The sequence below is a fragment of the Natator depressus genome, chromosome 15 (assembly GCF_965152275.1).
Source record: "Natator depressus isolate rNatDep1 chromosome 15, rNatDep2.hap1, whole genome shotgun sequence".
Taxonomy (NCBI): Eukaryota; Metazoa; Chordata; order Testudines; family Cheloniidae; genus Natator; species Natator depressus.
The window spans coordinates 12,418,433-12,435,301 of NC_134248.1; the positions used below are offsets into that span (position 1 = coordinate 12,418,433).

The following is a 16,869-nucleotide window of genomic DNA, read 5'->3' on the forward strand; positions in this document are numbered from 1 at the left end:
AAGGGGCCACTTCACCTTGAATGGTCCCATGAAGTGTGTTAACTACTTGTGCTAAACAATCTGTTCCACCTTGTATTTAGCTGTGACACTGAGTACCTTTCCCAAACCTGAAGAAGAGCTCCGTGTAAGCTTGAAAGATTGTCTCTCTCACCAACAGAAGCTGGTCCAATTAAAGATATATCTCACCCATCTTGTCTCTCTAATACCAATGTCTGGCATTTGAGTTGCCTGATTCTGAACAACTTTACAATTTTGCATTAGGACTCAATATTACAATGACTATTCTAAGAAACTCTGATTTTCTTAAATAATTATTTTGACATTGGAGCATAATCTTGTTTCTTCTGAAGCTAGAGTTCATTGAACTATTACATGGCATGTGGAATTAAATTAGATAGTCAAGTCATGTAGAATAGTCATTTGTACTGAGGTATTAGTGCACGAAATTCTGTGAAATTCAGATTTCAGGATTTTTTTTTCCAGCAAGGCTTGTGAAATTGATACATTCCAGCTGCTTGTCTACTCTTGTCTACTGTAGCACTTCAGTGTAGATACTACCTACACCAATGGGAGGAATTCTCCCATCACAGTTGTTAATCCACCTTCCTGAGAGACAGAAGCTAGGTCGATGAAAGAATTTCTCCATCTACCTCATGCTGTCTACACCAGGGATTAAGTCAGTGTAGCTACTTCTTTCAGGGGTGTGGATTCTTCACACCGCTGAGAGATGTAGCTGTACTGATGTAAAATTCTAGTGTAAACCAGGTCTATGTCTGCAGGAGTTCCACTGGAACATTATTTTCTGCTGGGGTTGAAATGGCTGGTCCTAAAGAACACAGAGCCAAGGATTAAATAATTAGTATACACTAGCTGTGTTTGGAAGGCAGGTGTCTGGAAGGGGTAATTTTTTGTAGTACTGACATGGGGATCTGAGAATCTTATTTAAATACGCATAGAATTATTTAAAAATAATCCTCCTTTACCATGCACAGAGTACTAGCTAGCCATAGCATTATTTTTCTTCTAAATAAGGAACGTTAAGATTAACTGCAAAATCTTTTTTGAAATATCCCTACTTCTTCTCATTAAGCTACTTAGAATGCATAACACCTCATAGAATCATAGAAGGTTAGGGCTGGAAGAGAACTCAGGAGGTCATCTAGTCCAACACCCTGCTCAAAGCAGGACCAACCCCAACTAAAGCATCCCAGCCAGGGCTTTGTCAAGCCAGGTCTTAAAAACTTCCAGGGATAGAGATTCCACCACCTCCCTAGGTAACCCATTACAGCGCTTCACCACCCTCCTAGTGAAATAGTTTTTCCTAATATCTAACCTAGACCTCCCCCACTACAACTTGAGACCATTACTCCTTGTTCTGTCATCTGCCACCACTGAGAACAGCCTAGCTCTTTGGAACCCCGCTGCAGGTAGTTGAAGGCTATCAAATCCCCCCTCACTCTTCTCTTCTGCAGACTAAACAAGTCCAGTTCCCTCAGCCTCTCCTCATAAATCATGTGCTCCTGCTCCCAGTGGTTTTTGTTGCCCTCCGCTGGACTCTCCAATTTGTCCACATCCTTTATGTAGTGGGGGCCCCAAAACTGGACACACTACTGCAGGTGTGGCCTCACCGTGCCGAATAGAGGGGAATAATCACTTCCCTTGATCTGCTGGCAATGCTCCTACTAATGCAGCCTGATATGCCATTAGCCTTCTTGGTAACAAGGGCACACTGTTGACTCATATCCAGCTTCTCGTACACTGTAATCCCCAGGTCCTTTTCTGCAGAACTGCCACTTAGCCAGTCGGTCCTCAGCCTGTATCAGTGCATGGGATTCTTCCGTCCTAAGTGCAGGACTCTGCACTTGTCCTTGTTGAACCTCATCAGATTTCTTTTGGTCCAATCCTCCAATTTGTCTAGGTCACTCTGGACCCTATCCCTACCCTCCAGCATATCTACCTCTTCCCCCATGCTGAACAAAACTGGCCCCAGGACAGACCCCTGGGGCACTCCGCTTGATACCGGCTGCCAACAAGACATCGAGCCGTTGACCACTACCCATTAAGCCTGACGATCTAGCCAGCTTTCTATCTACTTTATAGTCCGTTCATCCAATCCATACTTTTTTAACTTGCTGGCAAGAATACTGTGGGAGACCATATCAAAAGCTTTGCTAAAGTCAAGATATATCACGTCCACCGCTTTCCCTATATCCACAGAGTCAGTTATCTCATCATAGAAGGCAATCAGGTTGGTCAGGCATGACTTGTCCTGGGTGAATCCATGCTGACTGTTCCTGATCACCTTCCTCTCCTCAAAGTGCTTCAAAATGGATTCCTTGAGGACCTGCTCCATGATTTTTCTACCTAGCCCTTTTAGTTGCATAAGAAACCCTTTATTACAGAAAGACTTACTGCAACTACAGAAATGTGAATTTCAGTAATAACACTATTAATGTAGCAGTTTTTATTTTGAGCAGTGTGATTTTTAGTCTAATAAAACTATAATATTAATAAAATTATAATATTTATAATTCAAAATTGTCATGAAAACATACCGGCCCAGGAACAGTTTTTCCTCCTGACCTTTATCATAGGGAAAAAATGAATATTTCCTTCCCCCCCGCCCCCCAGCCAAAAAACCCTCCCTCTCCCTGGGTGAGTGGGCAAACTCAATTTTTCAAGGCTTTCAGTATCCATGTTTGTCTTATTCCTAAATATACCAAAAATTATGCATTACTTATGGATACTTAGGGGCCTATATCTATAATAGCACTTATTGGGAATTGGACATCATTCCATTACAAGTAAAGTAAATAATAAACATTGCCTGCATATAAAGTAGACCAGTGAGACTATCTCTTTGAGCATGTCCCTCCTACTGAAAGCTCCAGATCTTGAGACAGTTTGTTAGCAGTAATTGAGTGCTATTAATAATCAAATTTCTTGCTCTTTCAAGGTTATATGCCTAATCAGCCATGAGATGCAAAAGAGATACCATCAGTTCATTGTTGTAAAACACAAATTAAAGGTGTTTAAATTAGCTTATAGTTCAGGTGCGTGGTGGTGTAGTCTAGCACATTAGCTTAATATTATGAACTCTTAGAAAAAATCTTGTTTGTATATAAAGGAGGCTTTAATTTAAAATAAATTAATCCTAAAGTGAGTGGTAACTGACTAACACCAGTGGTGAAAATGCCAAAAGGTCTTAATACAGTCACAATCAGTGTTTTTGTCTGATCAGTATGCACAGTGATTGCCAGTGGAACAATTGATTTGATCCCACTTAACAGGGAAATTTTTGCAGGCTTAACTGGGTATATTCCTCCTTCAGACAGCATTTTGAGCCTTATTCTTCTCACTGGGATGGGTACTCACTTTGCTAACAGTTATTGCAAAAAGTGGTGTGATATCAAAACTTTACTGTTTTTCCTCTACTCTCAGGGAGGAAAGGAAAGACCCTTTATCTGCTCTTGCAAGAGAATATGGAGGTTCCAAAAGAAATGCCTTGCTGAAGTGGTGTCAGAAGAAAACCGAAGGATATCAGGTAACTCCAAAGCTGTTTAATACTGCACACTCTTACTACAACACATGAAAATCTGCCAAAGGCACAAACCAGATTGCTCTACAGTTCACTGCATAGATCGCAATGAAACTGGCATGTGCTGTACTTTCTTACAGGAACACATGCTACAAGTCCTAACCTAACTAGCATGAATAGTTAGTCACTTTTCAGCACAGTGCAAATGTGGGGGTTTGGGGTGGTTGTGGGTTTTTTTTTTTAAGAGAGCCATCTGACCTTCCATTGAGGCACTTTTAAAACAACTATCATACATATTACACATTTGAAACTCAGATAAAGGAGTAATAATTTAAGGCTGATAAAGACTTTAATATCCAGATATTCAGAGTTCACTCTAGATTTCCATCTGACAAATACAGCTAATGTAACACTTTTGAGTTTAAAAGTAAATTATTAGTAAGTAAACAGTGAGGTTCTAAGGACTTGTCTACACTTAAAATGCACTCTGCTGTAGCGCTTCATTGCTGATGGGAGAGGTTCTCCATTGCTGTAGGTGATCCACCTCCCTGAGAGGCAGTAGTTATGTCAACAGAAGATTTCTTCTGTCGACCTAGCGCTGTTTACATGGGGACTTGGATCAGCTTAATAATGCCACTCAGGGTTGTGGACTTTTCACACCCCTGACTGTCGTAGCTAAACCAACCTAATTTTCTAGTGTAGGATGAGCCTAGGTGAATCTTTCAGGATCTTTCATTTAATATCACTGTTCACAGTGACAGATGTTCCTTCTTTTTTGGAGATTGCATTGTTTCACATACACACTGTATTTGGCTTTCTGCTGCATTTTCAGCTTTCTTTTCAATTAGTCCTAATGTTGTCAGAACCTGAAAGAACTAACAAGATAGTTCCCCACATTTCTCCTGTGATTACATAATTTTTCAGAACAATAGAGGCTTCAGCAAACTGAACTAGGATGTTAGAGTCTAGCCATGATGTATTTGTTTGGTTAATTGTATTGAAAGTGTTTTGAATTCCTAGCACAGACCTCAGTTTAAAAACTTCACTCTTTCAGTGACTTGAAATTCACAACATAGGAGGAAGCTGAAAGCCACGTAACAGGATGGTTGACCATCCATAGGAAAAGTCGTCTTTCAGTACAATAGAGAGTCTTGTGCTATAAACCCAAGCTGCCCCTCTCCCACTTCCTGTGGCATGTCTGTGATACCAAATTGTGCTATTTCTGAGTGTAAGTGTCTTTATGGAAATGGTCCTTCCTCCTCACTTTTTTTTAAAAGGCAGGATGTTAGATCTTTTTCTTTAAAGCCTGTAAGTCTAAATGGAAAAATATCTGAAGCTTGTTATCTCTAAATGAAAGATGCATCTGACAGCTTCCTTAATTTATCAGGACAAAGTTTTATAAAGTACTCAAGACCTTTCCTTCCCTGGCTGTGCATACAGACAAGGCCATCCTCTTGTGCACGTTGACTAGCTGCTTAGCCAATCTACATGGACCCTTGTAAGTGGTAACAGGAGGAGGGAGGGATGACACCTCGTGTACTTGCTCTGACAGCTATTACGTGACTCTCTGCGTGTGCTGCTGCTGCAGGGCTATATCATCTCATGTCTCTGAGCTACATAAACCTCTTTCTGAAGGAGCCAGACTAGTACTGTTGGAACATATTAAGTTAGCTATCGCAGAAGAATGTATTTTGTTTAGACATCCACATTTATCATTTCTCTTTAAATTGTTGTACTGTATTAAATTTGTTTTTCAAGATCCCCCTGAAATTCAATTCTGGTGTACATGTGGGGTGTTGCTGCTATGCTTTTTGTAATGCTATAAATGTATCCTGAAATGTGCTCACTATGAGTAGAGATTATCCAGACATCTCAGCCCCATTATCAATACCTTATAAGTATTAGGATGTCTCTGGGAAACAAAACCTTAAAGTTACACCACCACCCCTTATGGAGTGAAGTCCATTACATAGTAACTTAAAGATAAATAATGGATGGAGAGGATAAAAATCGTCTTTAAAAAACCTCCCAACAAATAACACTTAATATTCAAAGAATGTAATATTAGCCCCACTTCTGAGCAAAAATTCCTTTCCCCCTGTTGGACCTGTTTGGTTTTTGTCCTTAAAGAAAACCCCAGCCTGATTTCACATCTTCTAAAAAGGGGGTATTTTCAGTATTTACAAGACTTTTTTGTAGAGTTGTCAGTCAGTGGGAGACTTGTAATAACAAGCCTGACCAAAAAAATAAGTTGAGGGGGGATTTGAAAGTTGGGGGGTAATAAAGCACAGAAATCAGTACAGCCATATGTCTGCCAAAAAAGAGTGAAAAATTGTATTTAGGAAGGAGAAGCTCTGGATGTCCTGAAGAAATTAAAAATGAATAGCACATATAAAGAGGGGATAGAATCATAGAATATGAGGGTCGGAAGGGACCTCAGGAGGTCATCTAGTCCCACCCCCTGCTCAAAGCAGGACTAATCCCCAACTAAATCATCCCAGCCAAGGCTTTGTCAAGTAAAGCCAAGACAGCAAATGAGGCATTGACTTAGGGTGCGTGGTTCCACAGGATCATGAGTTGGAAGCACATATTTGTAATTGCTGCTTATTGGGCAGATGATTTCATACCTCTATTGTCCCATCTTCTGTCTACTTAATTTGAGAACATTTTCTTTATTTGGATAGTCTTGTTGTGACTGCCATTGGTCCTTAAAACTCTGCACATCACAAACCAAATTTTTTCAAGCTGCAATGTAATCTAATTGATCTGATTCAAAATCCCACAAATTTTAGAGATGTTAACCCACCCAATGTCATTCTTTCTATTTATTTTCCTGATTCTCCCCACTATAAAATAAAAAAATGTATATTCCACATCAGGAATTTCCAGATTTGTCTAGACTGTGGTAATTTTGTCAAGGATACAGATCCCAAAGATTTATAACCCCCAGGTTGAAGAGGGGGAACTCTTAGTTAGGTGTTCAGAAACCTTTACAAAACAAACAAAACCAAAAACACCTGGTTACTCAATAACAGACTTAAAAGTGGCAATTCAACAAAAAAAACTTCAAAAACAGACTCCAGCATGAAACTGCAGAACTGGAATTAATTTGGGACACCATCAAATGAGGCCTGAATAAAGACTGGGAGTGGATGGGTCATTACAAAACCTAATTTCCCCATACTAATTTCCCCCTACTGTTACGCACACCTTTTTGTAATGGGCCACCCTCATTACCTCCACAAAAGTGATTTTTCCTCCCTTGTTGTTCTACTGTTAATTGAATTGTCTCATTAGACTGACCCCCCAGTTGGTAAGGCAAGTCCCATCTTTTATGTACTATGTATATTTACCTGCTACTGTATTTTCCACTCCATGCATCCGATGAAGTGGGTTCTAGCCCACGAAACCTTATGCCCAGATAAACTTGTTAGTCTCTAAGGTGCCACAAGGACTCGTTGTTTTTGCTGATACAGACTAACATGGCTACACTCTTAAAAATCACTGTTTAGCATAATTAAAGTTGAAACAATTTTCAGTAACACATATACTCTAGGTTAAAAGAATAAAACTTTCAAATATGATCCAATATAGCTTCTAAATTGTGCTGAAGGTTTTAAATCATGATTTATAATTAAACAAAAACCCTTCTAGATCTCTTATCATGCTGTATAATTATTATTGTTTTCATCCTAACTGCATTATCTCAATTTATAAGATTTCTTATTGCAGTGTCAAAGATCACGGTAGCACAGTATAATTAGACCAGATCATACTTTATCTGAAAACTGCTGCTGTGTTTCTAATTATGATGGAAAAATTAGAATGTTAGGCATAGGCTCTTCTGATTTAATTTCCATTTGTGTGTGTTGAATTAGTTATTGTGATAATGTAAAAGAGGAACTTTTAGTTCTTTTGTGTTCAATTAAAAGCATTAGCATAAGAGTAAAAATGATTATTCAGACCCTATAAATCTGCATTTTCTTATTGTCTTTTGCCACTGCTAACTTTAGGAGAGGTTTGTTTAGTCCAGCATCATAACGGTCAACAAAAATCTGCTTCTCCAATCTCATTCTCAAACCTTTTATACTTTTTCCCCTTTGAAGCAGCTATAGTTTCTTCTATTAAATAAATATGGGCTAGAGCCTTCCAGGTTGTGAAGTTGATTGCCTGTAACTAGAGCAGGCATTGAAAAGGGGGTGTGTGAAAATTAAAATAACTTCAGCTGCTTGTGTTTGGTAGAGAGCACAGATCCAGGCATAATTTGGGGTATTTTATCTGTGGAGTAGTATTTTATCTGTGGAGCCCCGGGGGTGATTTGTCCCAGTCGAAGTGGAGAATGGTTGAGTTTCTGTGTATCTATAAACTGATGAACTAGACAAACTTAACCAGACAAAAATAGCCAGATCCAGTCTGTATTTTATTTTTTTATTTAAAGTGCCCATACAAAGGGCTCTAAGTAGCTTGCCAATTACAAAAACAAAATCCAATGCAATCAGCTGGTCCTTTGTACCAAGCAGCAGCACATGATCAAATACTAAAACCCTCAGAGATCAATCTTCACAACCACTCACCTCCCTCTCTTCAAAGGCCAGATGAAAGAAATAAGCCCTGCAGTGTGCCCTGAAAGTGTTAATAGAGAACAGGCTGGGCTGTTTCACACCGGGGCAGGAGGGTGTTCCAGAGCCCTGTGACTCTTACGGCGAATGTCTTACATCTGTTTCTTCACTTCCGCAGTTTCCACAGTATGCATCCGATGAAGTGAGCTGTAGCTCACAAAAGCTCATGCTCAAATAAATTGGTTAGTCTCTAAGGTGCCACAAGTACTCCTCTTCTTATTGCTAATATAGTGCCATTCTCTGCGTACAAAGAGTGGAGGAAAATACTTTTTTGCCATTATGAAATTATCTTTGAAACTTTTAAAAAACATTTTTACTATCCTAGTAGAAGGTGGTAGAAACTTGCAGTTTGTTGGGATATAGTCCCTCGTTTGCCGAGGTGCCTTTCTGATTGCATCCAAATCATAATGAATTTTCACCATAGAACAGAATGGTTTTAAAAACTTATATATGCAGACACACTGTGTTGTGCTAGGAAGAACATCATGCTCCTGTCTAGCAAGTAATTCCACATAATGGATTTTTAGTTTGTCTTCAATAAAGAACACTGTAGAAAGTGATGCATAGAAACTGTTAAAAGAACCTTTAGGGTTCGAAAGGAAACACTCAAGTCAGGAAATGCCAATGTAAGATTGCCCTTCCTGTCTTAACTCTGCCTCTTTATCAGTACATTGTTAGTTTTTGGTAGGATCACATACTATTTTATCCACAATTCCCCTATTTCATTCATTGTGCAGCTTGAGCAGTGTACAGTAATGATGGAAGGAGTGACACACTGAACAGAATAAAAACAATAACTGAACAGCTCTTATTCACTCAATATATTTTTGGGGGGGAGGGGCAATAGAATTTGAATCCATTTCTTACTATCCGTTTATGTTTTTGAAGATGAAAGAATTTCTGTCCAGAAACATAATATAAAAAGTGGCAACCACTAGATCCCTGCAAGTGTGCTGCTGGAGGGAGTCCTCTTTAAGATGAGATGTAAGAACAGATGAGTTGGCCATTTGCTGTCATTCTGGAGTCTATATCACTTTAGCAAGTACCATTTACATGAAAATTCCAGCTCTGATAAATGCATTTTGTTTATCCATAGTTCCCCCATTGGTTTCAATTAGAAGAGATTTTTTTCCATTTGCAATGTTTTTAGTGGTTCCCAGTTTACCCCAGTGATCAATAGAAGTGATTCCAGTGTATGGTTCAGGATGTTTCTTCTCATATGATCAGTAAAACATTTAATGGTTACACTTAAATCTTCATAAGTAGGTCTCAGAGTTAAGTCCTGTAGAGGAATGGGGGCATTTTACAGCTCTCAGACCTGTTGTCCCAGGCTGCCTAAAGATTTTGGAAGACCACGTTCCTTCTTACAATTTATTCACATTTAAAGTTTTCTTCAATTTTAAGGGCTAGAAATTTAATCTTTTTAATGAAAGCCTAGATTCTGGAGCACAGTTCTGGAGTGCATCTCTGACCTCAGAATACATGGAGCCTTGATAGCACACTGGTTAGCCAGTTGCATGTCTAAATACTGTAAATGTGATCTTACTGTCTAATTCGGGCAAATAAGATAACAAAGGATAGCAGCTGAGGTATGCGAGTCCAGAGGTATCTGTAAGGAGGTCAACAATTACAGTATGTGCAGTGAGCATAAGTTAATGTTACAATGAAGGCTTTAACTTCTACCTTCCTTGACTTGTGTTTTTAAAAGCATAAATATTTATTAACATAATTTCATGTGGAAACTAAATACAAACTCTGTAATCCAGAAAGAGATTATAAGCAACTTTAAACACAAAAAACTACATGGTCAGCACTCCACAGTATCTTGGGCCTTGTGTACATACATCCCTGTCACTACTAGCTTCTAAGGTATAGAAAATAATTAAGAATGTATGGATTCTTCAGTATTACTCTGTCACCAAAGCAGCTCAGATGCAGACAGAAGATGGCAGTCATTAACGTTCCTTTATTTCCATTTTAGAAAAATAGCAATAGAAAAATGCATACAAGTTTTGCCTCTAACTTCTGTGACCTACATGTAAGAAGAAAGAAGAAAACATTGTGCTTTCTCATCAAGATACTGTCTGTCTAGGTCAGATGTTAGGACTCACAAGTAGAATTAACAACAAAGCTACTTGGATGTTACAATGGAGTGAGCAAACTGTTTCCTGTTTGAAAGGAATTCCTTTTCATGCTTAACATAGCAACTTGTTAAAAAGCTTTCCCAGAATCTTCTTTCACAAGAATGCTCAAATAAATTTGTTAGCTTCTAAGGTGCCACAAGTACTCCTTTTCTTTTTGTGAATACAGACTAACACTGCTGCTACTCTGAATTCTTTCACAAGCTGTCCTGTGAATTTAGTGATCTCAAAGATTTTGACAGCAAATTTCATATCTATTCTCAGGAAGCTAATGTCTTTAAAACTCGCTTTTCAGCTGGTCATTTGACATTTTAAAGAACATGCTGATTAGCATTTATTGCTGGTTCTTTTCTGCTATAGTTGAGAGCAGAGCTGTGCTCTTGTATCTGATTTCATGCATACCATACCAACTATTCCATCTCATAACTCCTGTTAACTTTGACACAATATAGTGCTTTCAGTAATGTGACCTGCAGCTCAGCAATAAAATAAATAAATGGATATTCTTTCTGATTGTATATCTAGTTCTTACTACTACACATAGCAAGTACCCCATCTGGACAAGCAAACAAATTTTAATTTTTAGGCTCATGAGTATCAGTATTTATTAATATTGCCATATATTACTGTAAGTGTGCACACAAGTGATTTAAATGCATATTCTCTTCCAAGAACTGTAGTTAAATAACAAACATAAACCCAGGAAAGTACAGTTAGTTCTATATTCAAACAGAGCACCCAGTACAGTACACCTACTGTCTTTCCTTCTTTGCTTGTGGAGTTTCAAAAGATGTATTCCGTAATTATAAAATTTATTATCTTTCTTTGTGTGTGTTTGGCCCCAAGTGTGCTGCTTTGCCACACTAATCTTTGATCTTTTTTGTGTTAATGCTCTAAATCCATGACACATGAAATTTGTTTATAGTAATGACAACGAGGAGTCCTTGTGGCACCTTAGAGACTAACGCATTTATTTGGGCATAAGCTTTCATGGACCAAAACCCACTTCATCAGATGCATGGAGTGAAAAATACCGTAGGCAGGTATATATATTACAGCACATGAAAAGATGGGAGTTGCCTTACTAAGTGGGGGGTCAGTGCTAACGGGGTCAGTTCAATCAAGGTGGAAGTGGCCTATTCCCAACAGTTGACAGGAAGGAGTGAATATCAACAGAGGAAAAATTACTTTTTGTAGTGACCCAGCCATTATAGTAACGCTAATTCTGTGTACTGACAATTGGATAATTGCCTGAAAAATGATGTTGGGTGCCATGAGTACCTTTCAGGTTTGGGCCTTTAATAGGGTTTTGGGAATGATTGCCTCAGTGTGCTATTTTTCTAATCAGGACACTGTAAAATTCTTCTCTGTGTATTGTGTGGACTGTAAGAAAAGGCTGCAGAGCAACTCTATCACTGTGCTGTTCAGATTAAGGCATTCTAGGTTTTGTAGTCAGTGGTAAAATGAAGATGTGGCTAGAGAAGATAGTATAAGATTCTGACTAAGGGCACTACTTCAGGGGCAGAGTTGAAATAGTTTTGGTGTCTGATATGAGAAATGCAATATTAACTCCATAGTTCTTGGATTTCTAAGAGTTTTCACTTGGTAATATTCACTGAAGTTGCTAATATGTGCCTGCAGCTGTAGCTACACCTTAATGTAGCTTAATGACGATTTTGGAGAGATAATTTTTTTAGTTTTTTAAATGGTCCTAAGATCAGGCCATGTTCCTGCAAATTTGGAGATATCTGCCCCAGTACATTTTGTGGTATAGAGTAGGGGATGCCCAAGGGGAAATCTACTGTTAACTGTAGTTCCAACCTACTATCTTACTGAGGAAAGAATGATAGATAATGCTTTAAATAACTTTAATAAAAGCAGAATCTTTAAATTGTGTCAAATATTCTGTCATTCAAAATACAATCACTTTCTCTTCTATCACACGTTCTTCCTTGTAGCAGGGGTGAATCTTTTATTTCCTTATTGGTTTCATCCCCCACGTCATGCCAAAAAAAAGAATGGTTTGGATGCCATCCAGAGGATATGGGATTTGATAGGTCAATTTTGTTTAAATATTGCTTAGTACTTCCATAGATTAGTTTAACCTGAGATTGCCTGGGCCTACTGTAGATAGGTAGGGTAGTCTAAGCACTGAGAGAGAGAACTTTTGAAGATGCTGCTTGGCTTTATTTAATTATGTTAATGGTCACTAGACACCCTGTAAAGGTTCTTATGGCAGCTCACTTGCTTTGTGGAACCAAATAAGAAGAGGTTTTGAAAATCTTTGAGGAAAGTGAAATTAGAGTTCTTGAGCCAGAGGTAATGTTATACCACAGACTCTTGTTGCAGTTTCTTGACTTCAAAAATGGATCCCAAAAAAAGGTACAGTTTTCTTATTAACCAAACATACAATTTTAAATTGAAGCATCCCTAGTCTTAATTCCATAACCAAAGGTCAGCCTCTTTTGTATGGTTTGCATCATGATTGAGTGTTAAGAGAGGAATGAATGTAATGCCAAACTAAAAAAAAATGTTTTCATGTGTGCTTAATTGGCTTGTGCAGAATGAACCTAGAACACTGTGCTTTAGAAACATAATGAAGTGGGGAGTGTAAACTAGTTGTGTTTATTTTTAAAACCTGTTCTTATACAAGGAAAGTCTTTGGCACACTAAACTAGATTGGAGATGAGTTGAATAGGTTAGAATATAAAGTAGGGAAGAATGAAATGGGCAAAATTCTCTGTCGACATAAGGCTTTATTCAAATAAAAATATTCTAGGTTACACATAACTTTCCTTGGTCCTGGATGGTTGAATCATCAAAGTATTCAGACTGCCAAAACTCCACTCTCTGCATTTCCACTTATGAAGTTGTAGCCAAAAACTGCTGAAAAAAGAGATTACTCCTTATGGGTCGTGTCTCACCCAAATGGAGTGTAATGAGTCTTCAGCATGGAAAGAAACACCAGTGGGGTTGTTAATATTGTAATGGGGAAAGGTAAGACAAATAGTGGCTCTGACTTGGAATTTGCCTTCTTTTCCGACTGTCTGTCTGGTGCTCACTTCCATGGCAGTTGGGAATGAGGGGATAATTGGGACTGCTGTGGATCCCAACAGTAATTTCCAGAAATGTTTGTTTCTGCTCCCCCTAATGTCTGCTTACTGTAGGGATTGGGAGCCAGCCACTCCCAACCGAGTAGAGATTGAATAACAGTTTGCATTAACTGCAGACTGTCACCCTTGCAGTATCCCAGTGCAAGACTGGACATGCAAAACACACACATTCAGGGATGGTTGCAAGGACTGACAGGCAAAAGAATCACATCAAGGTTTAGCAGTAGGCACTCCTGGCTGGAGTCTGAAATAAGAGTCTGGTGATGGTAGCTGAATCTGATCCCAGCAGTGGAGGGAGGCAGTCCCAAGCATGAATAGCACCAGGTGGGAGAAGGGAGGAAGTTCTTGGTGTTGCAGCACCCAGGAGCCTAATGGATAATGTGCTGTTGGACCTGCAATGGGAACAGGTGGAAGCAAAACTCAGAGAGGAATACAGGATTGATCAAGCTATTGGTCAATGAAGTATGGTGTCTTGCCTTCAGCATTTGTCATTTTGGATGTGTCAGAGGAAGTTGGAAACTGAACCAGAAACCATAATGTACCTACCGGGTTGTTTTGGTATTAAACATTGCTGAAAGGAACAAAATTACTTCCTAACCTCTCTGGAAATTAGCTTATGCTGTGAAACATGAGATTGGATTTTCCCTTATTTTAACACATCTTGCAAAACTGTACATGTTGGTCATAAAATTATTGAGCTCAGGTGGCACTGCTGGCTAATATAGTAACAAGGGGTTTCTTAGCCTGTGCAGAGTTAGGTGTTTGCCACTGGCAAAGCTGTAATCTTTAAAATTAATCTTTGATTTCCAGTGTCCTATCACCAGCTACCACAATGTGGGTAAAGGGGAATGGAGCCTTTGTCTTTTACTCATTTCCTTCCATCTCCTAAGTTAGGAGCCAAGTTCAGTTGAGTGTGGGAGTCTGGGCAGTGTCTTGTCTCCCCTCTCCTATTGTCACAGAGCTAGGTTCAGAGGACTAGCTGATGTGTAAGCATATCTTCCTCTCCCCGCCCCCACGATCAAAGTATAGTATCTATAGTCAAGTGAGACCACGTTTCCTACTTGGTTTGTAATTTGCAGCTGTGAACTGTGTTGGATCCACATGGTTTTTAGTTGTGGAGCTAGCCAAAAAGAGGCTATCACTGGATAACCTACTTAACATCAGTCTTTCATAAATAATGGTATTCTGCTCCTTCTTAGAAGTTACACAAGATACTATATTACTTTTAAGCATACGTAGAACCAGAGGAGAAATGTGAGTGAGACCGGTAGCTGATTGCCTTTGCTGCAAATTTTAGAATTAGCACTATGTTAATGTGGTATTTTGTACATGTGAGATAATGAAGTTTAAAAATAGTTCAGTTGCTCATTTAACCAGTAAAATGCATTTATCCTCAGGTGACCACACCTTTTCATTCTTGTTGGAACAGCTTCCGGTCTCCTTCTGTGTAAGTGTGCTGCAGGGCAATGTTTCGCTTCAGTCAGACCAGTGCTGCTGCTTTGCCTTGTACAGTTAAACAGGAATTTTGGCTCACAGTGGAAATGCTGGAAATTTTATTACTTATGAGAACCACAAACCCACTGGTTAGATGCTTTTTAAGTGTGATGTGCTATAAAATCTGTGACCTGTTTGAAATGAGGACTCATATTTTCTCTCACGTCCCTGCCCACAGTAAAGATTTTACAAAACCAGAACTGAAGTATGTTCTTTCATCCCCATTTTATATCTGCCTTCCAAAGAAAGCCTGTTTATGACATCAGGGTTTTTTTAAGACTAATCCCTTTTTGTAGAGTTGATTTTTTTCATGAACTATCTATCTCAAATACTAGAGATGATTTCACATAACTAATAAATATTACTTAAACTACAATACAGTAGCTAATTCCGAAAATGCCGCCAATATTCCGACGGATGCTCTTCCCATCTTTTTTATGTAAATGTACTCCAACCTCCCTGACCCACTTTCCCTCTATTTCTCGATTGATAGCTTTCTTGAAACCCATCCCTTTGTGGTTATTGCTTTAACTCTGTATGGTCCAAAACAGCATCCAGAAAAGTTCTGGGTTGGATTTCAGTAGGAAAAACGCCTCTTAGTTTAGCCAGTGATACAAATCTATGACTAAGAAGTTTTGTTGGAGGTCTTAAATTGACATCTTTCTGTTATTGATTCCCTGAGGAATAGAGTTTAGTGTAAATTAAATAGAAGAAAGTGGAGCTTTAAAGTAGATTGAGTTCATCATAATGAAGGTTCTTCAACAATGCTACTATTAGGTGAAGGTGTTTGAAAAAAGTTCTGCTGTCTTTAAATATGCCAGTTTTGTATTCGTGCTTCCTGAAAATATAATTGGATATGTTTTGGGGCATAGATTTTCATTCAAATGATAAGTTGTCCCTTTCCTGGCTGTTCAGTCAGCTCGTCAGGCCATGCTGTACCTCCTGTTAATTAGATGTAATAAAAATCATCCATAACATACAAAGCAGCTGGTAAACAGAAGCAGGTCCCCTTAATTGTTTCCTTCCATTGTGGCTTTTTTCCCCTTCCATTTGGCTTTTCTGGCTCTGTTAACGTTCTTGGAAGATGGATTTGTTTTCTGTGTGCTATTTAAGAGAAGCTGGAACTGACAGGAATGGTTTAGAGAGGTGGGGATTGCTCTATTTTTTCTGAACATTGGTCTTAACTCCTACATAAAGCTTTTGGAAACAGTCACTTTCAGATTGACTTTACACTTTGAACTTTCACTGTAAAATAATGAAACATTCCTAAAAGATTCAAAGTTGTGTGTATTAAAGGGAAGCCCTCATCTTAAAGTTCACACATCTGTGTGAAAACTTTTACCTACTGTTGATACAATTGACATTTAAGTTTATTGTAATTACAATATTAAAAGGAAAAGTAGCTTTCTCCATTTTTTTCATGGTTTTTTTGTGCTTCTGCTAGTGTTTTGCATGTACTCAGTTTCCCCCTGTCTTCTGTATAGCAAGAAGGGACAGAAAAAGGCACTTGAAAGGGGAGGAAAAATATAATTATAAAACCATAAAAATTTCCAGCGGGACTCAGACAGGTGTAGGATTTGAAACTAATTCTACCTTACATTTTGAAATTCACTGGATTTCAAATTGAGTGTTCATCCCATGGAGAGCCAGAGCTAGTGTATTTCTCCTTCCCTTGATGAAAAAGCATTTCATAATTAATCCCTGGTTTGGATTCTGGCACATTCAGTGATCTGGTTTGTGTTAGCATAAGCAAAGTTGGCTCTTTGTTTATCGGAATGAATAAGAGAAAGGTACTGCATTTGACACCACGTTCATAATTTTTGGTTAACAGTAGGGTCCCTCCTTTTGCCTCCAGGATAGCCCTATAATTCTGTGATGTTTAACACTAGAGGCCATACAGTTATTGAACTAAAATAGTGTGTGTGCAATACACTGGCATTTGAGCAGCTTGTTACTAGTACACT

At 38.7% G+C, this 16,869-nt stretch overlaps 1 protein-coding gene across 4 annotated transcripts in view; it reads left to right on the top strand.

The window, feature by feature from the left end:
* Window positions 1–16,869, top strand: part of SPECC1L (sperm antigen with calponin homology and coiled-coil domains 1 like) — a 112,484-nt gene that overhangs the window by 73,087 nt on the left and 22,528 nt on the right. For all 4 annotated transcript variants that reach the window (XM_074973025.1, XM_074973026.1, XM_074973027.1 and 1 more), the window contains one exon: window positions 3,442–3,544. In XM_074973025.1, coding sequence (XP_074829126.1) covers window positions 3,442–3,544 — 103 coding nt within the window. The remainder of the gene's footprint in view (window positions 1–3,441; window positions 3,545–16,869) is intronic.